At 38.0% G+C, this 23876-nt stretch overlaps 1 protein-coding gene across 1 annotated transcript in view; it reads right to left on the reverse strand.

Moving 5' to 3' along the window:
• Positions 1-2243: 2243 nt before the first annotated feature.
• Positions 2244-23876, reverse strand: part of pth2 (parathyroid hormone 2) — a 39748-nt gene continuing 18115 nt past the window's right edge. Inside the window, exon 3 of the mRNA XM_039741869.1 lies at positions 2244-3193. Within this exon, the coding sequence (XP_039597803.1) occupies positions 2803-3193 (391 nt within the window). The 3' untranslated portion in view covers positions 2244-2802. The remainder of the gene's footprint in view (positions 3194-23876) is intronic.

Consider the following 23876-nt stretch of genomic DNA (forward strand, 5'->3'; position numbering starts at 1 on the left):
TGTGGAGCAAAATAAGAAAACAAGCCAGCAGGATAATGTAAGTGATCATAATAGATGACTCATCAAGCAGTAATGTGCTCCAAACAGAGCGATATGTGGATGACACATGATTGTCAATCCAGTTTTAGATTTTGTTTTTTCATTTAGAAGCAGATGAATTATTATTCAGTTCTGTTTTCTGTTCTGGATGTGCACTCTGGGATTCATAACTAAAGGTCACAAGGAAGCAGGAAGAAGAACTTCTTGTCACCTTGAGGTTTACATTTCCAAAGCTTTGTGCTCCTCAGTCTAGTTCCTTATTGTAATCTTACCTGGATCAAATCACACTGACCTTACATGTTGTCTTTCTGAACATGCAATGTCCATCTATGGATAAAATTTCTGAATTTAGCTCCACTGTGACTCCTTTATATTATTTGTTAACTAGAATTTCCATCCAGTTATTTGCTCTCTTCAAGCTGTAGTCTCTACTTTTCAATTTATAATGCCATACTTTTGTATTCATCCATCCATTATCCAACCCACTATATCCTAACTACAGGGTCACAGGGGTCTGCTGGAGCCAATCCCAGCCAACACAGGGTGCAAGGCAGGAAACAAACCCCAGGCAGGGCGCCAGCCCACTGCAGGGCACACACACACACAACAAGCACAAACTAGAGACAATTTATAATCACCAATCTTTGAACTTTGGGAGGAAACCTGAGTACCTAGAGGAAACCCACACAAACACATGGAGAACATGCAAACTCCACGCAGGGAGGACCCGGGAAGCGAACCCAGGTCTCCTAACTGCGACTCAGCAGTGCTACCCACTGTACCACCATGTCGCCCCTTTTGCATTCATCATTTATAAATTTTGTAAACAGAATAAGGGTCACATTTCTTATTCTGACCAACACGGGACACTACTGGATAGCAGTAAGGTTATACAACACTCTGAACTATTTTATCAGAGCAATGGGGAAATCCCAGTCGTACAGAATATTGGGAGCCTCCAAAGGTGACTAGAGAGCACTGTGGAGTCCAGGGAACAATATGCTCGAGGATCCTGGGGAGATCAAACTATCATGATGTTCTGTCAGCGAACTGGCAGATAAACCTTTGACCAAAAACCAGAGATGTGTGTAAAAAACAACACAAAGCAAAAGAAAATATAAAGTTAAACAAAAATGAAACCCAGCATGAGAGACGAGAGAACAAGAGGCTCAAAACCATGAGTACACATAAGAAAAGAGTACAAAGATAAACTTTGAATATTACAGAGATTTGCAATTTGCAAATTGGATAAGGATTTGCACCCACTTTTATCCTATCCTGTCGATTACACGTAGTTGCTGACCTCAGAGGTCACACCTCTAGCAATGCTGTAAGCAGACGTAATGACAGAAGAATCACTGGTGGCCTTTGAGGACCCAAAATGATACCAAATCATGACACAGTCTCCCATTGTTTTCAGTGGTGATATGCAGTGTGTGCGAGGACCTTGGTCCACTAAAATGACCTCAAGCTATGTCTTCTATTTGATACGCAGGACTCCAGAAATACTTCTACAAGTGGTTCAAACTTAGGGCTTTAAAACCTAACCCAACTAATTATATTGCCAGTGTACCTGCAGTCAGCTGGGTAATTGACATGCCAGGAATCAACTGGTAGATAGCTAGGTTGTGGAGAAACAGTGTTGGTGGAAGGTTAGCAGGGAGTAATAGGTTGGTACTGTGGATAAAAGGACTAGCCATTTGTCATGAGGATGGTACATTATGTTTATCAAGAGGTGGAGTGTCATGAGAATGGTGTAATAATGATATAATAAAAAATATGTACTGTACTTTGAAAAAAATAGAAACTAATTGTTGTAATTACTACAGGTTATAACTAGTACAGATAAAATCTTTGGAAAGACTGGTTAACAATTCTGGTCAGGTGGTCTAGAGAAATGCAGGCGGCTGAGATGAAAGGACAATATGGAATGAAGCATGGAGTTAATTACACTATGATATGGTCCTGGAGGTACATTGAGGAAGCTGGATCAACATAAAAATATAGAGAGAGAGAGCATCTTTGTTAATCTCTATCTCTCTCCTGTTTCTGCCATTTTCCATGTGGAGGAGAGACCATTTCGGCAGCCCTATACAGACATAACTCAACCATGCTGGGCCAAACCCATAGACAGAGATCCACCTGGCAGATTATGCAAGATGAGCTCATTATTACCCAGGTTGTATTAATACCTTTTTGCCAGCACTCACATTTTTACTTTGTTTATTATTTGGGGAATGTTACCCATAATACATGATGAATAAAATTGTAATTTTTTCTCCTACCTGTACTGGAGCCTATCTTGTTGACAGAGGTCATAGATATAAAAGGTAGTGTAACATATGTGGGCTACGGCAGAGATTTGAGACATTTAATTCAGGTCTATGTAATAAAGAGAGAAAAGGGTCAGTACGAGACCTTACCTTGACAAAACACTACCTTATCTGGTAATCTGAGACTATTATTTGTATAGGTAGGACCTGTCTTAATTACCTTTATGCTTTTTAATGTTTTTGTTTTCTGACAAGCTGCTGTTGTAATTTATATACTAGGTCAATCTACAAATCAGGAGTACATATTTGTGTGGACAAAGAGGTAAAGAAATGGTAGAACCTCATTATTGAATTCTGCATCATAGTTCTGCTGACATTTATTGATTTACATTTCAATATGCACCACTACCCCAAAATGAATAAGGACAGATTAATGAAAATAACATTTTTTTATATAACTTTATTAAATTAAATGGTGTTCATCATTCTTCTACTTAGAGTTCACGACCAGCAGTTTCTGTATATAGGAATTGAGCCACTTTTGCCTCTCCATTGCTGTCAGCAGTTTACTTTTTTCTCTGAAGGCTGCGTCATCTGCCACGACTATGTTTCTTTTCTCCAAATTTGCCACGTTTTCTGACCAGTCCCAAGGCCACTTCTTGGTCATCCCAGAGTTAGAGCTGAAGGAGCTTTCTAGCTGATCACTGGATGGCCAGAAACGGGAAGGGAGAACAACCAGTTTGGATTTTTGTCCTGGAAGTTCTGATGATGACACCATTCGAACTCTCCAGTCATGGAGTGAAATGGAGGGATAGGGAAAATCGAAGCGGGGCTGAAACCTTGAGGCTTCGTTGTCATTGGTAGCCAAGGGAGATGAATAGCTGGAAATAACAGAAAGAAGGGGATTGGTGTTATAAAGCATTGCAGTGAAAATGTTACATTTTAGCACACTAATTTAGTGCATGTTATTTTCACTTATATAATTTGTTGTATAGCAAGTATTAATGATACAAACATAACTTTATCAGTCATATAGTAATATTAGATATATCAGAGTATTATTATTTCTGACAAATGTGTTATGTGGCCTATGGGCCTAGGTAAGGAAGACAAAAAATTCAAAGTAAGACATTTGGAATCACTAATCATGGCACTGGAGAGAGGCAGCCTGTTACATGTTGATTAATAATAGGAATTTTACGCTACACGTGACAGTAATGACCCCCTGTAAATGTATAACATATTCAGAAACATGTATTCATACTGAAATTCAGTATTCGAACTACAAAACAATGGAAACTGGTCTATAGGTTGAGAGCAGGAAGACAGTCCTCTAATAAACGATCCTAGCACATGAAACAAAAATAATTTGGAACACTTTTCACTATTATTTGGTTTCTTTGACTGTTCTTAATGTTTCTTTATATGCAGCACATTTCAAGTTCAAATGTATTATCAAGTGTACCTGTACATAATGTATATGCAAATTTTAATACTTTCATGTTTATCATGGTGCCAGAGACTGTCAATGTGTTCCAAATACTTCTAATAATCCCCATAGAGGGGGATATCACCATTAAACCCTAGTTTGTAATAAAGGCAAATACCACATTTTTATAAAATAAAAGATTTATTCTTCACAACAAAAGTATTCCAATAATAATGAAGCTCTGTGGAGCATAAACGAAAAATTTAATTTCCTCTAGCAAAGGCAATCCAAGTCCCATTAAAAAAAAAAAAAAATAGTAAACAAAAGAGCGAAGGTCAAAAATCCAAAGAAGTCAAAGAACTCACAGAATCACCAGAGCTCACCACTCCTCAGCACATTTGAAATGAACCACCAGGAACTGTGAGAGACCCTCTGGATTCATAGGGCAGAGGGCATTTCCTGGTGGTGATTTGCAGATGGCCCTGCCTCTTGGGGCACCACCCACAAAACACAGAGGACATAGCAAAGGCAAGTGATATTCATCGAATAAAAACCAAAAATAAAGGTTGATGTACTTAATCAACACAAATAAAAAAAATTAACAAAAGAGACAGAAGATATGAATCTGAACGGCAGCCATGGGAAGAACCCTGTCTGAAACATAATGTTGATCACACTGTCCTGTGTACTTGTCAAATCACATCTAATCAATTTGAACTTGCATGTCTCTTCAGAATAGTAATGTTATGCTAAGGTAGTTAAATGGCAAACAGATCAATCTAAATAATAAAATACTAATCTGAGTGTGTGTGTCCTTACGAGCAATCTGATTGGTCAGTTTCTCCTTGGTTGCTTATTCAAAAACAATCAAGACAGAAGGCACAAGGGCAAAGGACGTTGACGCACATGAGGAAAGGCATAGGAGGAAAGACAAGAGTCACCTTCAAAAACAGAAAGTATTTGCAAAAATGTGAATGTCCACCTACCATTGATGCTAGTCAAAAAGCAAACAGGAGACTAGCAAAGTGAGTCTGAAAAGTAGTCTTACAGGAACACAATCGAGAAGAAGTGCTGGCCATGACAGGTTGAGACACAAGCAGATACTGAAGATTGGCTTTGGACTAATGCTGAAGGCACACATAAGGCGAGAGATATCAAAATATTAAATATTTCAAAATACCTGTCTTTGACAGTTAATGCAGCTAGTTGTAAAAGAGCAGGAGATGAGGAGACAGCATCGTGATCAAGAATTTAGCTGATTTCCTTACCAGAAGTACCTAAGAACCTTCACCAAATTCCAATACAATACTTTGAATCAGAATCAAATTGGAGTGCTGAGTTCTAACACTGCAAAATACTTGGAGAGAGAATCCACCATCTTGGACCACCTTGCCAAGTTTTATATGGTGATTTCTATGACCCTGCTTCAATGAGTCTGTGCATCACATCAATGGCAAAACACAAAGGGGTCACAGAGGTATAAAAAAAGTAATGTTAAATAAAGAAAAATGAGTGACAATATTAATAAAGAAAATACTTACTGTATACACTCACATATAAGTCAGGTCTTGAAACCCGAAAAATCGATCATAAAATCAGACCCGACTTATACGCCCATTCAAAAATGCGACACTTCATTTTTTTTTTTTAAATCTTCTAGCTTCCTCCAATCTCGCACACGTTTCTCAGACATGTCGAATTTTGTTGCAGCAGCTCAGTTACCAATTTCTTTCGCCACTTCAAAGACTTTTAATTTAAAACCAGCTTCATATTTTCTTCTGATTGAATGCTCCAAGGGCGGCACGGTGGCGCAGTGGTAGCACTGCTGCCTCGCAGTTAGGAGACCCGGGTTCGCTTCCCGGGTCCCCCTGCGTGGAGTTTGCATGTTCTCCCCGTGTCTGCGTGGGTTTCCTCCGGTTTCCTCCCACAATCCAAAGACATGCAGGTTAGGTGGATTGGCGATTCTAAATTGGCCCTAGTGTGTGCTTGGTGTGTGGGTGTGTTTGTGTGTGTCCTGCAGTAGGTTGGCACCCTGCCCAGGATTGGTTCCTGCCTTGTGCCCTGTGTTGGCTGGGATTGGCTCCAGCAGACCCCCGTGACCCTGTATTCGGATTCAGTGGGTTAGAAAATGGATGGATGGATGGATGAATGCTCCATTGTAAATAAGGGATGCTCTTAAGATAAAGGTGTATGAGAGTGTAAGATACAAAAAACACAAAACAGTGCAACCATCGCTTCAGAATAGTTTGGGGATTATTGTGTGGTCATGTAGGCACAATACATAGAAAAAAAAGGCAGTGTGCTCTGTGGTTACTCTCTCAGGTGGGCATTAGCATATCATAATCTCTTGGACCAATAGCATGAGTTTTCCACATTCAACTTATACGACCGACAGTATAAAATACCAGAAATTATACGGTAAAATCATGCCCCGACTTATCCGCAGGAGAACTTAAACGTGAATATATATGGCTTCAAAGCTCTGTTGCCGTGGCCCCCAAAGCCACCAGGGCGGTCGCCCCCACGTGGTTTGGAGGAGGGCTTCAGTCCTCCTGGGCGTCCCGGCTAGGTACCATCACCAGCCGCTCGCCATACTGGGCATTACAAAATATCTCACCTCAGGAACCTAAATGAGTGACTTATTCTGTCTCTTTTATATTTCAGCCAGGGTTCTGTCCCGGACTGGGGTTCAACTTCCTCTTCTGGGTGTGTTTTGCTCATTTTTTATTCTTTTAATTATGTTAATATCATTAATGATTTAGTTTGTATGTGTCTATGTGTCTATATGTCATATGCTTTTTGAGTGGTTCCCAAAGGGACTGACCTCAGCCCAGCAAAGGCTCAGGAAAACTCACAGTCCATTGCGGTTCATTGAATGTGCTTGTGGTGTTGGTGAGTTCTAGTGTTTATGATTTATTGTTCTATATTTCTCTGTTTTTTAACTATACTTTTGGACTTGTGCACTGGGACATTGTTTGTTACTGGATTGCCTATTTTAAACAGCTGTTCCTTTGTCTTTTCTGCCAATCAGAGTTTCCTTTCTTAACAGAGTCCTTTGAAAAATAAATATTTTTATTTGTAAAGATTACACATTTGCCCTTTTCTTTACTACCTGGGTTTAATGGTTTTTCCCAATTTAGTGGTTAATTTGATTTTTTTGTGACTCTTTTTTGCTAAAGTTCTCTCCAAGTTCATGACAGCCTCAGATTTAAGCATTTGCAAAAGTAAGCAATCTGAGCATATAACTACTGCAGGATCACAGCAAAAGGGTCAGTCTTCAAACTGAGCAGGACTGGATAAAGGCAGGAACCAACCCTGAATGCTGAATGACATGCCAATCCATTGCAGGGGACATTTGTGCACAAACCCAATAATCTAAAAGGAGTTCTGGAGGAAAATCCAATAGAAGCATAGGTGGTACTGACCAGGCTGGCTTCTGGAGGTGTGATGCCACTTCGCTATCCATTAGGACTCCATGTTGTTCAACTATGAAAGCTGCCACAGCATATTTGAAAATCTTTTGTTCCCTCATTCTTTGTCACCTGTCTCTATGTGTCACAGATTGACATTTACCCTACTTGCAGTCTTTGAAAGAAATGTGAACTAATGACCAAGGCATGTGACCAGATACCACAAGTTTGTTTTGGAGATGGTGCTGTTCAGTGCGGTGGGGTCTGAGTGGGAGGTAGAGCTCAGCTGATGCCACCAGTATGTGCTCCACTTTGTATATTTTACAGTCAGTCCCTACACAAACAGCTAGTGGAGATTACTCTTTAGGGAAGCTGCTTATGAGTTCCCTTGTAATTCACACATTGCAGTTTTGATGTTGACCACCAGCAGTTAACACCATGCAAAACGTGCAACATGAGATGGATCATCATGTGATAACCTCTTGGTGAAGTCGTCAGGATTTGTACTGTGATTAGGTTCCTAGATGTGCCACAGAGGATCTCTGGAGTCAGGTGGACTATGGACATTGTTCTGTACAGTATGGCAGGGACTGAGTGAAAGAGAGAGCTCAGCTGATGCTACCACAAAGTGCTCCACATCACACTATTAGTCTATACGTGATCAGCTAGTGGACATCTCCTTCAGCTTACACTTCTGAGGGTCCTTGTAATATAAACATTATGAGCTTGCGGGTTTTGTAGTGTGCCGTTGGGATGTGTGCTGTCTGGGATGCTATTCTCTATGGAAGGTGCTAGGAGTTGGCCAGAAACCCATTTCAGGGTGCAGTAGGTTATGTATATTCATTTTATTGTATAAATATATCATATTTTAAAATGTTTATATAGGCAGAGAAATTCTAATTACGTATACATTTAATGAAAGTAAGCTATTGTAATTTTCTCCCTACAAAAGTTGGGGGGGGAGGGGGGGATTGACTATAGTGGGTATGAGGCTGTATGAACATGTCAGAGTCGCCTTGTTTTAGAACATTACATGAGCCTATCCTCCCAAGAAGAAAGCCTGGACTAGAAGGCAGGTTTGAGAAGACACTTTACTACCCAACTACCTTTCTTTCTTGTTTGTTTGAAACCAGCGATTATGCATCCTGTGCAAACCAGAGAGAATGCTGAAAGGGAACAAAGATGAACTGGGATGAATTGGAGGCTGAATGTGTCTGAGTTTGGTCATTGGAAACTGCACACTCCCACTTGTACAAGAAGTGTGCCGGGGACCATTAAAATTGGATAAATGAGGCCTGCAAACCATGCTGATCTCTCTATCTGTCATTTTCCATCTTGAGAAGGATAGGACAGGCCGCACTGTCATTTCTGCCACTTTATTCATAGGACATGCAGGAGTAAAGAGCTGGACCAAAGGCTATTCAGTATAATAAAACAGACAGCCACCTGGTAGGCTATTATTACAATACTCATATTTGAACTTCGCTTATACTTTAGGCATTTTATCTATAATACATTTAATATTTTCTCCTGCCTGTTCTGGTATTCTGTCTACTTGCCAGGGTCATAGAAAGTAAAAAAAATGGGGAAGTCTTGAACTACAATGGCAGTTAAGCCTGACAAGTGTAGTAAGAGTATGGGATTTGGGCCCTTCTGTTAAGGTCTGCACCATAAAGAGAATAAAGGAAACAGGGTCACACTAGGGTCCTACCATGACAAAACATAATTTTGACCATTTCTATAGGTACAAAAAGAAAGAAATATTTTTCAACAAGTAACAAATGCACTTTTAATTAATTGTGTGCAAAGGTGTGTGTCTTAACTATTGAGACACTTGTTAATACTCTGCTGCTCAAAAGCAGGTAGTCACCTTTCTTGAACCAATAAAAGAGCAATAAAAGAACAGCCTCTTTCTCAATTGCTCAGGCCACCTCCGCCAAGCAAGCAAGATGTTTTTCCTGTCCTCTTTCCCAGTTTTCATTGACTTACCCATCCCGTTGAACCACACAATATTAAAGTGCAAAAGAAAATGGGAAGTGTGATTTAACATTTGGTGTTGTTGTATTGTGGACTGTGTGCAATAAATCCATACACAAAGTCATGACTGTTATGACACTAAGAAACCAATGGAAAATCACATTATCTTTTTTTCTTTTGCACGTACAGATTAACATGTTTTGCAATATCATTTTTTTTTACATTATGTTCACAGTTTTTCCACTAATTTACAGCATGCAGTTAAAATGTTTTTTCAGAATCTATAACCGCAAGAAGAATTTCATCCAGCATACCAGATGAACTGGTTTATCGTCCATTCCTGCCCAGAATCTGATGTCCTAGTTAGCATGACTGCTGTCCAAGTAGCTCACCCAGTTCTTGTTGTGAGTGATGCAAGTGGGGCCCTGCTGTCCAGCACTGAGCCAGAAGTGCTTCAGGAAGCCTCCGAGTTCTGCTGTGAGTTAGTTAGCATTCTTGGAATAAAGTAGACATTTTGTTTATTTATTTATTTGCTTTTTTAATCCTTTAAGTTCTCCCTATATTCATCACTGTCATGTGTTTTAACTATTGAGATTATGGTTTGTTTTTTGCATTTTTAAATAGCAGGAATGAGTGGCAGTGGTTCGGTGTGATTATTTGTGTCATGCACTGGACTGGTGCTGCATCCACGGCTGATTCCTCCATTGCTCAAGATTCTGTCAGGTTGGACTACAGCCGATTGTGCCTCCGGTATTTTAGTAGGTATGTTACAAAAACAAATGAAAAGAATGTATCTGCTTTCTTGTGAATGTCTTTAGGCAACTCACACGTTGTTGGTAAAATCCTTTTTTGCTTGACTTTTGTCTTATTTGCCTCAGCGCTCAATAAATTGCTTTGCTAATTGCTCCAATATGCCATCAATGCTATTCCCCCCCGCCACCCCCCATCATTCCCCAGAAACAACAAGCTGGACAGTCATTTGAATTTGCATCCATTAAATGAAAATGTGCTGGCTTTTTTGCTGAGTGAAGCTCACAAAAAATGTGGCAATGAAAGGTGTGTATTAATTAATATGGGAATAGATTGAGAAGGCAGGCTACTGGGCAGCATTTAGCAGGCAGCATCAAATTAATAAACTAATTTAAAGTGGTGTATAACGGATTAGAGGAGATTTAGGCACCTTTCATCAGATGCAGAAGGAAAGGGGGGTGCTTTGCTCCTATATATGGTTACCTCCTTTGAGGTATCAGCAGCTGAATAAATTGAAGGCATTTCTAAACTGGCAAGTCCACAAAACACAAATCCAAATAAAATGAGAAACAAACGTCGATTTTGGCATTTAGGTTCAGTTTACTGATTTGATTAATTCTTTTGATTCACTTGATTTGTTCAGAGCCCTTTGGTGACTGCATCACAAATGATCGTTTAATAATTGATACATTATTTTAATAAATATGTATGTGTATATAGAAATATATGTTTATTAATTTATTTATAATACATATATATAAATATATCATTATTTATACCTGTATATGTAACATGATATTTCATATGCCATTGTTCTGTTTCCGTGCACAAAGCATGAGAAAACATTTAAGATGCATAATTCAAATAAAACGTTTCATTACAAAATGACAAGTAAATGAGAACTGTGTGACTCACAATAAATAGTTTTGTGAATTAAATGAACAAGAATTGTTAGACTGGTTCTCAAAATGTCATTCAGTACACCAATGAAATGAACAAAAATTGTTCAACTGATTCTTGGATAGAAATTTACTCACAATTAAAGTGAATGAATATTGTTAGACTGGGTTTTGGGTAGTGACTTGTTCACGAGTCAAATGAGTCGAGTGGTTCCCACGCATACGTTCTCAACATCTACCAGCAAAATGAACATGTAGGACCATGATGTGATTTAGCACTCCCTTTGAACTCCACTGAATCAATTTGTTTGTGCATATGAATCGATTCATATGATTCAGTTAAAAAGAGTCATCCAAAAAAAAACTAAATCACTGGAGAATCGCCAATCACTAGTAGATTTTGTCTTTTTGGTTCTGCCTGCATTACCACCTTCATTCTTATCTGTTAAAAGGGATAAGACTCTCACACTCTCTCTCTCTGTTTCTGACTGTGTTCCTGCATTCATCCATCCCTTTTCTGGGTAGGAGGACCACAGCATATCCAAGAAGCACTGAGTAAAAGGCAGGAATCTTCCCCAAACAGGGTGCTACATGTATACACCCATTTTTGCTCATCCTGGACTTTTTAGGTGTGCATGTCTTCAGTTCAGATGCAGCCAAAAAAAAACTGGTGAAAAATGACATAGGGTGGACATGAAAGTTTGTTACAGACAGTCCCTAGTCTGGACTATCACCTTTCTACCCTTACTGGTTGTGAAACTGTCTCGTAATCCACTCTAGTCTAGCAGGAGGTGAACATTTACGCTCACCCCATGGTTTGCCTGGGAGTGAAGGATCTTTATCAAAAACTGCCTTGAATGTTATACACCTGAACCAATGTGTTCTTATTTTTGGAGCCTAAGACCATAATAAATACAAGACAAGAAGGGACCATTCAGTTTACCATTTGCCACTTGTTTGTTTAGCTAATACCTAAGCTGTCCAATATCTCATCCACACACATCTTAAAGTTCGTCAAGGTTGCATTTACTACACTTTTGGCACGCAGACTTATTCTGATAAACTGGAAGAATCCAAACTCTCCTCTTTTAAGTCAGTGGGAAACTGATGTGTTATATTATTTGAAATTGGAAAAAATCAAATACTCAGTTAGAGGATCCGTACAGACGTTTTTCAAAACATGGCAGGAACTAATCAATAATATTTTAAAATAAGTTCATGAAGCATAGAGAATTTATTAATTTAGGTATGTTTAAAAGCTGTAAAATTTTTATGCCGTTTGGCTTGCTCTCTCTCTCAAGGGTGGGGATCAATCTGTTCTTAACTCTATTTTTCTTTTTGTAAAAACTTGATTGCTTTGTATGAAGTGTAATAAAATTAATAAAAAAAAAAAAAAGTTCGTCAAGGTTTCTGCTTCAACTCCATGTCCCAGTAGTTTGTTGCAGATTCCCACAACTCTTTGCATACAGAAGTGCTTTCTGGCCTCATTTCTAAATGCACTTCCCGTTAATTTCTACTGATGCCCTTGAGAGTTTGTCTTTCACCCCTAAGTTTAAAGAATTCAGCGGGATCTTCCTTATCGATGCAGTTGTGGATATTGAAGACCTGGATTAAGTCCCCACCAAAGTCTCCTCTACTCAGACTAGACAGGTTTAATCCTCTGAGTCTGTCACTGTAGGACATGTCCTTAAGTCCTATGTTGCTCTTATTGTTCTCATATTCAGGACTTCAAGTGCTGTTCTGTCTTTCTTATGGTGTGATGACCAGAACTGAACACAATACACCAGATGTGTTCTTACTAGTTCATACTACAGTCTGAGTGTAACTTTCCTCAATTTATATTCAACAATTTTAACAATATATCCTAACATTTTATTTGCCTTTGTAATTGCTTCAGCTCATTGCTTAAATGATGAAAGCGTTGTGTCAGCATAAACCCCTAAATCATTTTCAAAGGGCAGGGACTTGCATGTTGTATTTATAGCTGACATTCCTTTCGCCCTCTGTTGTAGCACTTTGCACATTTCAACATTAAACTGCATTTTCCATGCCATTTTCTACTTATGCATTACTTGTTTTTAGCTTTCACAGTGCATGCTGCCAGTTTAATAATAATAATTAATGATACATTTTCAATTAAGTAACACCTAAAGTATTATTCTTTCAGCATGGAAAATGCAGATGATTTTTAAGGTTCAATTAAATTAAAGCAGTTGTCTTCAGGAGTAGCTGATGCTTCAAAAGCATCTATTGGCTGCCCTCTGCTGGCAAGAATAGGAACTGAATGTTGATCTTGTTATTGCGCTTCATCATTCTCTGGTGAGTTTTGTTGGGTTGAATGGCCTGATTTCATCTAGATTGTCCTAATATTCTAAAAGTAAATCTTATGGACATGCAGAGAGTGTGCAGATTTCACAAAGTGAATATGCAGTGTATTGAACCCGGGTAAAGAAATTTCAATTCCTGTGCTGCCTTTTTATTCCAGCTGATCACACAATTTATACCACACAACTAGTTCATTTGTCTTTTTTAAAACTGCGGAATGTTTATCCAGCAGAATTATTTCAGCTTAATTGTGAATCACATACTTGAGGACAACCATGGAAACAAAGTGGAAGTGCAGGAAGCACTTATGAGTGTAAGAGCTGTGAGAATCTGGAGCAAACTACTGAGACATAGAGTTGAAGCAGAAACCTTGACAACCTTTAAGAAGTGTCTAGACAGAATATTAGGACAGCTGAGCTATTAGCTAAACACACGAGCGACAGACAGACTGAATGGTCTCGTTTTTCACATTTCTTATATTTTTGTGTAATTTATTGTAAGCTAGAAATTCAAGTGTGTCCTTCCTAACAGTTGAAAAATACAGCAGAGATATTTCCTTATGGCCATGAGCTGAGTGTACTATTTGAAAGAACTTGACCGCAGATACACACAGCAGAATGAGCATCCTTCGTAGCCTGAGAGATAGGGTGGGGAACACAGCTATTCGGCTAGAGCTCAGAGTAGAGCTCCACATCATAAAGGATTGGGATTCCTCATGGATGCCTCCCCACTGAGTTGTTTTGGGTATGTCTAACCAGAAGGAGGCCTCAGAGAAGACCTAGCAGAGATTGTCTCCCATCTGGCCTGGGAACTGCTTGATATCCCCTCAGTGGAGTTCAAGGAGGTGGCAGGGAAAAAATCTTTGCTCAGACTGCTGTCTCTATGACCTGGACCGTATAAGTGGTGGAAAATGGATGTCTGTATGGATGGACAGCCATTTTCTTTCCTAAGGCCCAGTGTCACTGTGCACCCTTAACAGAAGCCAGACATCCATTGTCAAAACCAATTCAGGAGTCTGGGGAATGTCTTGTTAGATTTTCATGTATGTAAGATAATGTTTATGTTAGAGCCAGAGTTCTGTTTACTTAACATTTGATTGTTATTTTTGTCATTTTTTAATTTTTTTTCACTTCTTTATTTTTTTCTATATACTTTTATATTTATTTTATACTCTGAAAGAAGCGTTAGTTTTAGCAGTGGTTCATAGATTGTCATGGAGTGTTTTCATTACGTTGTAGTTTTCTGGAATTTTGATCATTTTGCTCCTGTTTTTGTGTTTTGTTTACTGGATTTCAGTTTGGACACAGTTGCCTTTTTATACCTATGCTTTTGCCTTTTTTCTTGTTTGCGTTATAGCTGAGGTTATTTTTGGTTTGTAAAAATCAGAGGTGGACGACTTGAGTTACATGACTTGACTCAAGTCTTAATCATTCTGACTTGTGTATATTTACTTTTTCTTGGGCTTTCCTGAAAATTAAAAAAAAGAGTTTTACTCCTTTTCTGAGGTTTTCTACTCTGGTGAATATATTTTTGATTTTTGCAGGCCTTGTTTAAAAATGCATGCTTTTTTTTAATATTATGGTCAACAGCATTTTGTTTTTCCAACCAGTGGTGCCATTTTGAGGATTTTTATGTCACTCGTAATGCATCCCACAATGCATTAGGACATTACAATGATATCATCATTGATGTGTCTATAAAAAGATCACCTCTCACAGCAATAGTTTATTTGAGATAGAATTGATCTGTGCTATTCTGTACTCTGATTTTTGAGTTCTGGTTCATGGTTTTGCTGTTTCTTTCTTTGATCTCCGGTTTTGAACTAGGCTGTGCTTTTTCTTTCTTTCTTTTGTCATCTTTTCTCCTAGTCCTTCCTCATGAAAATTTCTGCCTTTCATTTTGAAGTTAGTACATTAACAATGTTTTTAAAAAAAGACTTAACTTGACTTGCTTGGGATGCTTGGCTTGAAGTTAAGATAAATGACACACAAAGTCTCACATTATATCATCACAGTTATTATTTTTCAAATTGTACTCCTGTACCTTATATTCCATTAATAAACTCTTTGCAAACCTGCACCAGTCTTTAGAACTAATTAGCATGCTAGAAGATGAAAGCAATGGTGGGATCAGCACCAAGGATATCAATTTGAAATTTAATACAGATTACACTTCAAAGAATGGAATAGCCATCTGCAAGATTTGGGGATTAAAAGGCACTGTGGCAACAACAATATCTGCACACCTTATTTGTCATTATAAGAGTCACAAAGCCTGGTACTCTAGCTAAAGAGTTGGCCCCAAAATCTAGTGAATGGCATGCCACTGTTCCAACTAATGTACCATTTCAACCACAGAACATCAATTACACCAATCCTGTTTACAGTATGTTACCTGTGTTATGCTCCCTGTTGTTGTGGCGGGCTGAGTGCATATAAGAGACAATTGTGCATTGTCTTATTATTAAAAAAGAAGCCTGTGTAAGCTATTAGCTATGAAATAAAAGGGTTGCGTTGAACCTGAGTCTGGTCTCTATTGTTGTGTCAAGGTTTTGGAGATATGCTACATTTAATAAAGGGGAAGGGAGAGGAAATGTTTGTCAGATACTAGCAGGATCAAAGTAGAAAGTCAGTCCTAAATCCAAACACTAAATCCTAAATGTAAACCAGACACTTTTAGTTGTAACCCCAAATGATTGTTTCACAAAAACACATACCACATTCTAAAGTATAATGTTAATTTCTGTTATAATATTTAAACATTCTAGATGGGAACAGGTCATTCAACCCAACAATGTTTGCTCTCCAATCCACTTAATTCTTCTAAAGTGTCATCAAGTCAAGTTTTTAAGGTCACTAAATTACTACTGTCCACTTCACTACTTGGTCACTTATTCCATGTTTCTATAAGAAAAACTTCCTAATGTTTGTGCAAATTTACCCTTAACAAGTTTCCAAATGTGTCCCAGTGTTCTTGATGAACCAATTTTAAAATAATAGTCTCGATCCACTGTGCTAATTCCCTTCATAATTTTAAACACTTCAATCATGTCACCTCTTAATTTTCTTTTGTTTAAACAGTAAAGGCTCAGCTCTTTTAACCTTTCCTCAAAATTCATCCCCTGTAGCCCTGGAATCAGCCTAGTCGCTGCTATGTCCATTTTGTAGCCTGAAGACCAAAACTGCATACCAGTTTCCAGATGAGGCCTTATCAGAGTGATATAAAGTTTGTGCACAACCTCCATGGACTTGTACTCCACACATCAAGCCGCTATAAAACCTGACATTCTGTTAGCCTTCTTAATCACTTCTGAACACTGTCTGGCACTTGAACTGAGTTGTATTATATGTGTATTTATGTATATTTTAAGGGTTTTGGACCTACAGATCTTGTTTCCATTTATTGTTCTTTATTTGACCTTGTTCTAAAAAGCTGATTTTGGCTAGCATCTTGTTTTTACTATTCACACAACACCATTGGAAGCATCACAAGACATTGATCATCAATGTTGTAGTGGTAATGCGATAACTTTGCAGTGCTTTCAGTATTCACTATCCCTCGGTGAGTAATCAAGTTTGGGTTTAGCGTAGTTGGCTTATTTCTAAGACATCCTTAGTATTAAGTTAATTTTTTGATTTCCTAACTCTTCTTGCATCCTTGACTTTTGATTTTTGTCCCTTGATTTGTGTTTCTCTGTCTTTTTTGACTTCCTGGTTATGACTTTGTTTCTCATCCCGACTGTTTTCTTGCTTCCATTACCATCTCCTGTTCTTTTCCTATTTGCAATTATCCTGCAACAATATTTTTGTCCTTTACAATTAACCTCTGTCGTCTTAACCTTGAGTGTGACCCGGGCTGCATTCTGTACAGTTACAGTTAAGTCCGAGTCGGACTCGGGATGATGCATAATGATATGTGTTACAGTGTCAAGCCTGAATAACTTTCAGGACAGTATTCTGGTGTCATCTAGTGAGTAAGATAACATCCAGATACAAAATAATCATAAATATTTTTGTGTGTTTTGCCAATCTAAATCATCAATATTCATAAGTGAAGCAGAGCCTTTAACTACACACTGTAAAGACAGATTTAGAACAAACTGAAACTGAGCCATTGCTTGAATCAAGTGAGGGTGATGACAGTGTGAATTGGTCATCAGACATTAACATGGAAAGTGAAATTAATGCATACGGCACTGTACGATAGAACCGCCATGAAATGCCTAGTGAACTTAGTCATGTGAATCTTTAGTGTAGTGTGACAGTAGCTGCATGACAGAAGGGAAAAATACTTGTGATGAAGTGCAAGGATAAGAAAGACATTTACAAGGACTTTGCAAGGCAGCAACTGTCAATGTTCATGGGAGAGGAAATGTGGAAATCACTAAGCCTGGCGCTGTGGTAGCCTACTATAGCACAAAGGACGCATTGATCATGTTGATCAGGCACTGACATTCTACCCTCTACACTCTGATAAGAAACATGCACAAAGAAACAGGCTTCTGCTGCTCCAGTTGCAATATCAGGCTATGTGTTGGTGACCATCTTAAAACAAATCACATGAAAGATTTGTTCTGTGGCACCTAGACAGAAGTTATCTACTGTTTTTTTATTGTTGACGTTTAGGTATGTACAAGTTTCTGTTACAGCAACAACATTTTTTTCTCGTTGAAAAAAATTAAACATATTTGGCTTATCGTTCATGAGGTAAACATAGCACTACACCCTGTTTAAATATCGTTGTGCTAATGTTGCCGTGTAGTGCGATTTCCAGAACCGCACACTCTTAACACCTACAATCACACAACAGTAACAGAGAAACAAAATGGCTGTGATTGTTAAAAAACAAAATTCCATAGTGGTAATTTCAAAACATTATGTTAATTAAAATCAGCATTATTTCAACCAAGAGTATAGCATGAAAACAGCTGTAGCAGTAAATTCCCTTAACTTCAAAACCTTGATAGGGTAAACATTGACGTTCAGAAAACAAATGAACAAAAGGCACCAAATGAAAACAATGTGTTTTTTTCTTGGGGTCCAGAGGGTTCCCATATCCCGAAGATGTGTGTTTGAGGGTAACTGGTGATTCCAAACTGAACCAGTGTGAGTGTTCGTGTGTATGAATGGGCAATGCAGTGGACTGACACCATATCTGGGGTCATGCGTGATGTTTCTGCTGACTTGGAATAAACAGGCTTGAAGATGTTATCTTTACATAGAAGGACGTTTTCCATCCATTGTCAACTTCTTTTCTACGTGAACTAGAATCCGAATTCAAAAAAATGAAGTTTATCACCTCACATGTGGTGATGTGTTGCATATTTGTTTTTTGTTTTCTGTACACATGACAATGCTAGCACTGCTATTACTTTTACTATAACTAATTTAATTTTGTCTATGGGTAGATAAAAGCCCTTTTTTACAGTGTATGTGGCCTTCCTTGATCTTCTTGAATTTTCCTTTCTGTCATGTGGATGATCAGCTAGCACCTTAGGTAGTGACAAGTGTAATCAGTAATGAAAAACTTAACACAGCTAGCATTTTCCTGAATCCAATCCTATGAGGAGCCCTTTCTTAAAATATTTACCACTCATCATGACTTTATTTATCCTGCCAAAACTTAGATGAAGTTTGTTTAAAAGGCCGGTGGCCTAGCGGGCCACTACTGTGGGAGATGTGTCTTGCATTTATGTAAATAGTGCTGCTGTGACTATTTTAAATCATTTTTATTTTGTTTTTTAAATTTGAAACAGACAAAAAGTTAACTTTTCTGTCAAGTGTGATCTAGAGTTAAGAACATGAATCATTTGAAGGATTTGGAAACAAAAATTCTTAAAAAACTGAGAAGAGCCAATGCTGGTTCATCTGGTTAGCTTGGGCATCTCGCAGCATCCCCATGCCAGTTTTGTAATTTAGGAACTAGGGGTGGCAGGTTGACCTATCCGCGAGGATGGGCGGTCATCTCCATGTTTTATGGGTTTCACTTTTCTTCTTTATATTCAGTAAAGTTGAATTATTTAAGTAACATCTCTGATTTTATCTGGTTGTGAAATTAAGTTCAGGCAAACATCTACAATTACGATTTGTGGGATTTAATATTATTCACGTTTTGATTTTGTACTTGCTAATTATTATCTTCTTGTTTTTGTTTTAGAACTGCCATTTTTTTTCTTCTTCTTCTTCTAGGTACCATATCCGAACATGCCCTTTCATACCTCTATTCTATGAGGCACAAATTATCTTCAAACTGGCCATTCTCATTCAATCTGAAAGACTCTTCATGAGAGCTTTCACAATCTCTTCTTCATTTGACTACTAAAATTTCTCATTATTTGACCAAAAACCCCTCTGTCTCTTCCTGATTGTCAGTAGTGACCTTTTACTGTAGCCAGATCTTATTAAAACCTCTTCATTAGTAGTGTGGCCTATCCACTGGACTTTCATAATGCACTTTAGGAACTACAACTCCAATGATTCTCTTTTTCGTAGTTGGTGAAATTGTCGAACACTCTGATCCGTATGTAATAATAATAATAATAATAATAATACATTTTATTTATTTGTAGGCGCCTTTCTAAACACTGAAGGACACCGAACAATAGACAAAGCACAGATTATAAACAAAAGTAAAATACAAAAGTTAAAATCAGGCAGAGCAATTGTAATCAAAGAGAAAAAGCAGTCTTAAACAAATGAGTTTTACAGTAACTTTAGATTTGAAAAGTGAAAATGATTCAGTATTTCTAAGCTCAGGTGGTAGTGAGTTCCAAAGCATAGTGGTAAGAAGGACAAAGGGGACAGTCAAGTGGATGGAGGAAGAGGATCTAAGAGTGCAGAAGGGAATGGTAACATGGAGGAGGTCAACAGATATGGAGAGGCAAGGTTGTGGAGGGCCTTAACAGTTAACAGAAGAATTTTGAATTGAATTCAGAACTGAACTGGAAGCCAATGACACTGCTGCAAAACGGGAGTGATATGGTGAATAGAGGGAGTTCTAGTAATGAAGCGGGCAGCTGAATAAGAATAAGAATAGGGAAGACTTGGAACTCTGGAATCCTGATCTTACTCTTCATACCAAGGCATTTTTTGCTTTATTCCCATGGTTACCATCATTTTATGTATTTATTATCATTTTATTGTTTATTGTCACTATGCCCGTTTCAAGTCGCATTGTATGACGGGGTCATGTGGTGTATTATGTCATCACTCCCTGTATATGCAAAATGGTTGCACACTACACTTAGTGTTGAGGTGTCTAGACTTAATGAAAAGTCCTCCTATACCTTTAGTTATTGAAAATCTTTCTAGGGAGTTAAGACTTTGCATGTGCTCAACAGGTTTAATTTTTGGTTAATGTACTTTGGTATTCATTAATCTTTTTTGGTTGTGCCCTATGCCTATTTCTCTCATCAGTTCTTTGCTTTGTTCCTTTTGTGGTGCCTTCAATTCCTAGGACGTGCCATAATGAGTGCCATTATGAACAATGCTGCACATCCCCACTCTGAGACACCAACACTGAGGAATTTCATCCAGCAAGTTATTGAGTAAAAATGTGTCAATAAATGTGACTGGGAATCCTTTAATCTGAACAGCAAAAAGTCTACATGATGCCTCACGGGGACTGGGACTGCTCTTTTTATCTTTAGCAAAGTCAGAAGTTTTCTTACTCTTTAGTAATTCTATGTGTATTTTTTGTTAGAATATTTATGTATTCATTTTTTTTATTGAGCTTCTGTAGTAGTGTCGGCCTGCTATTGTGGGTTATTTAGTCCATAGTACAATCAAAGTGAAAGCTTGGTTTGTTTTGCTGGCAGTACGTCAGACTTGTTCCCAGTGTGTGTGTGGGACTCCTCCAGCACTGCCTTCTATTGCCAGTTCTGTTCATAATTTTTATACTACTGTGAAATACTACTTTTCCCTGATGGCAACACGGATGATCTACAAGTCTCCGACTTAAGCTTTAAAGCCGAACAATATCTATATACAGTACTGTCATATCACCTGTGTCGATATATATGATCTCTTTTTGCTGTTTCAGTATTTCACTGAGTAATAATTTGCGTTTGTTAACATTAATGCAAGCTTTTCTATCAGTTTTTTGAGACTTTTGAATTTTATTACTTTCATAATCTCTAACCTCTACATGTGTATCGAGCCAACGTTTTTGAACCTCTTTACGATATTCTACTTTGTCTTCTACTCTTTGTCTTTTATTTCCGACCTTGCTTGGACCTGCTAGGTTTTTCAATTCCACTTGGTCTAGACTGGGAAATAATCTCTCGCAGGACTTGAAATTATCTCAGAGAAAGTCTCATCTCAAGATTTTATTTTGTAATAGAGAGACATGGTAAGAAATGGGGAAACAAAACTAAATTAAATGGAGCAAAAAGTCATTTGGAAAAATGCTAGAGACATACAGACATAGTTGTAACCATCCTAAGATCAGGAACAACATCAAAACCAACAATATAAAATAAGGAATAGGAACAGGAAAATGAATAAGTGTAGATGCAGTCAGACATAAAGAAGGATGAAATGACCTGAAACAGATCCTAAGAGACGCAGTCACTGATGCACCGAATCTGTTCTGAAGACCTCCTTAAATATTTAGCATGGCCAAATAGGATCATACTAATCTTAGGTGCCTACTTTTTAGTTACGTTGGCTTAATAACAGCAGGTGAAATGAAAGGTCAAAGCAAAAGACATGACAGTACTGCTCCCATTTAGAACAGGATTCTAGAAGTGGCCAGAGTCTATTAAAATAATTTAAGTGTGAGTGTCATGATTGGGTGTTGTATTATATCTTGTGTTTGAAATTGTTTTTTTGGGGGTTTCTCTAAGTTCAAAGATTATGTTTTTGTCAATTTTTACTCAGAATTCTTTATATTTTATGTGTTGTATTTTGTTTCTTCAATGTCTTGGACACCATTTCAGCTACTTATTGCCACCATTTTGAGTTCCCATCACTAGGTCTGCTTCCCTGTGTTTCTAGGGTGTGGACTTAGACATTGTGACCAGTTCATAATTGACACCATGGGGTAGAAGGACGTAAATTCTTATCAAAAAGCCTTGCTCTAATATTCTTGCTTGTTTCTTTTGGTTAATACTTCTTGCCTGTTCTTGTGACTTTTCTATTCATGTCTTGGCTTTGTGTTCCAATCATGATTTCCCAGCTTGTCTTTTTTTTATTTTCTTATGCTTTCTTATGTCCTGGTGCCACTCTAAAACGTTTACCTGTCAGTTTGCTATCAGGACAGTAGGAGGATGTCACACTTTTACCATAAAAAGCAAGTAACTAATGTTGAAAAAACATTACTGAAAACAAACTTTCTCAGTGAAAGCCAGAAATGTTTGCAGTTTGAGAATCGGTAAACAAATATTGAAGTCGTTAAAAAATAAACTGACATTTACTTTCGTGAAAAACTGGTCTGTAATGAGGAGCCATTGGGAGGAGGATCAAACATTAGACTGACATTGGATACTGACAGTCACTCCATACGCTGCAGATGTGAGATCAGTCACAGAATTTTTTTCCTTTTCAAACAAAAAATGTCTCAGGATACCATTCAATCACACAATGGCATGTGGTCTAAAATGAGTGAAAGTTGCATTACAAATAAAAAGGGCAGGAAAAAAAGCTGGGGCTGTTAGAAAAAGTTATGGGGTCTACACCATAAGAATCTGGACTATCAACATGATGGCAGATTGTCTTTAAATAATGGAGCCAAATGGGCTGAAACTATCCAGAGTGACCATTACTTGTTACCAGCAGTCAAGTGGTATGGTAAGCAGCAGAAACAAAGATGAGACATGACAGTCAATTCAGATGTCATGATTTGGTGTTGCTGTTGGTTTTTTTGGCTCATTCGGAATGGAAGTGGTTCTGTCTTGTGCTTGAATTGGAGGTCCTTGAGGTCAAAGATTACATTCCTGTTGTTATTTGCTCGATTTCGTAATGGTTTAGATATCGTGTGGTTTTTTTTTTGCAGCGTTTTGGATGCCATTTTAGGCCCTTTGATTGCAGTCATGCCATTTTGAGTACTTGTTGTTAGGTCAATGTCCTGCATTTCTAGACGCGTGACCTCAGATCTTGTTACCTGTTTGTCATCTTTGTCATCAGCGACGTGAAAAAAGTTAATCCGGGGGATCTCTGTCTTATCTGATCTGCAGATGCAAAAATAAACTTCAGGAACCTTTGTTACAATTCTGTTCACGAGTTTCATTCTGTTTTGACCTCTTTGCTTTGTACCTTCTGACTACAAATTTTGTCTCACACTTTGGTTGCTTTCCTTTATCAACTGGCTTTGACCCCTTTTTTGCTGTCCAAATTTTGATGAAATCTTAACCTGCCAGCTCACTGAAGGATTGACAAAAGGTGTATTTCACACTCTTGGTCTGTTTGCTTTGTACCAAATTAGAAGTGATTACTTACTTTCTTTCCATTGCCAGTTCAGTCGGTTGCATTTCACACAGCACACTTTCAGTCAAACCACAACTTAATAGCATTTTATGGACTTCTTTCATAGGCAGAAACTATTTTTTCCTCCGCAAAAATCATAATGAAGGGTCAAAAACATCTGCAGTTGTGCACCTCCGTATTTTCAGTTATCGTGTGTTTTACTTGCTATCCACATCTCTCTGAGTAGAATGCCTGTTACTGGGGATGCTCCAGTCAGGCTTTTTTAATGCCAATACTGATCACCGATACTGTTTTTTTTTTTTCTTTATCCCTTTAATAAACTTTTTACACTAATCTCCTGCATAACCAGT

This window comes from Polypterus senegalus, chromosome 18 (genome assembly GCF_016835505.1).
Source record: "Polypterus senegalus isolate Bchr_013 chromosome 18, ASM1683550v1, whole genome shotgun sequence".
NCBI classification, from domain to species: Eukaryota; Metazoa; Chordata; class Cladistia; order Polypteriformes; family Polypteridae; genus Polypterus; species Polypterus senegalus.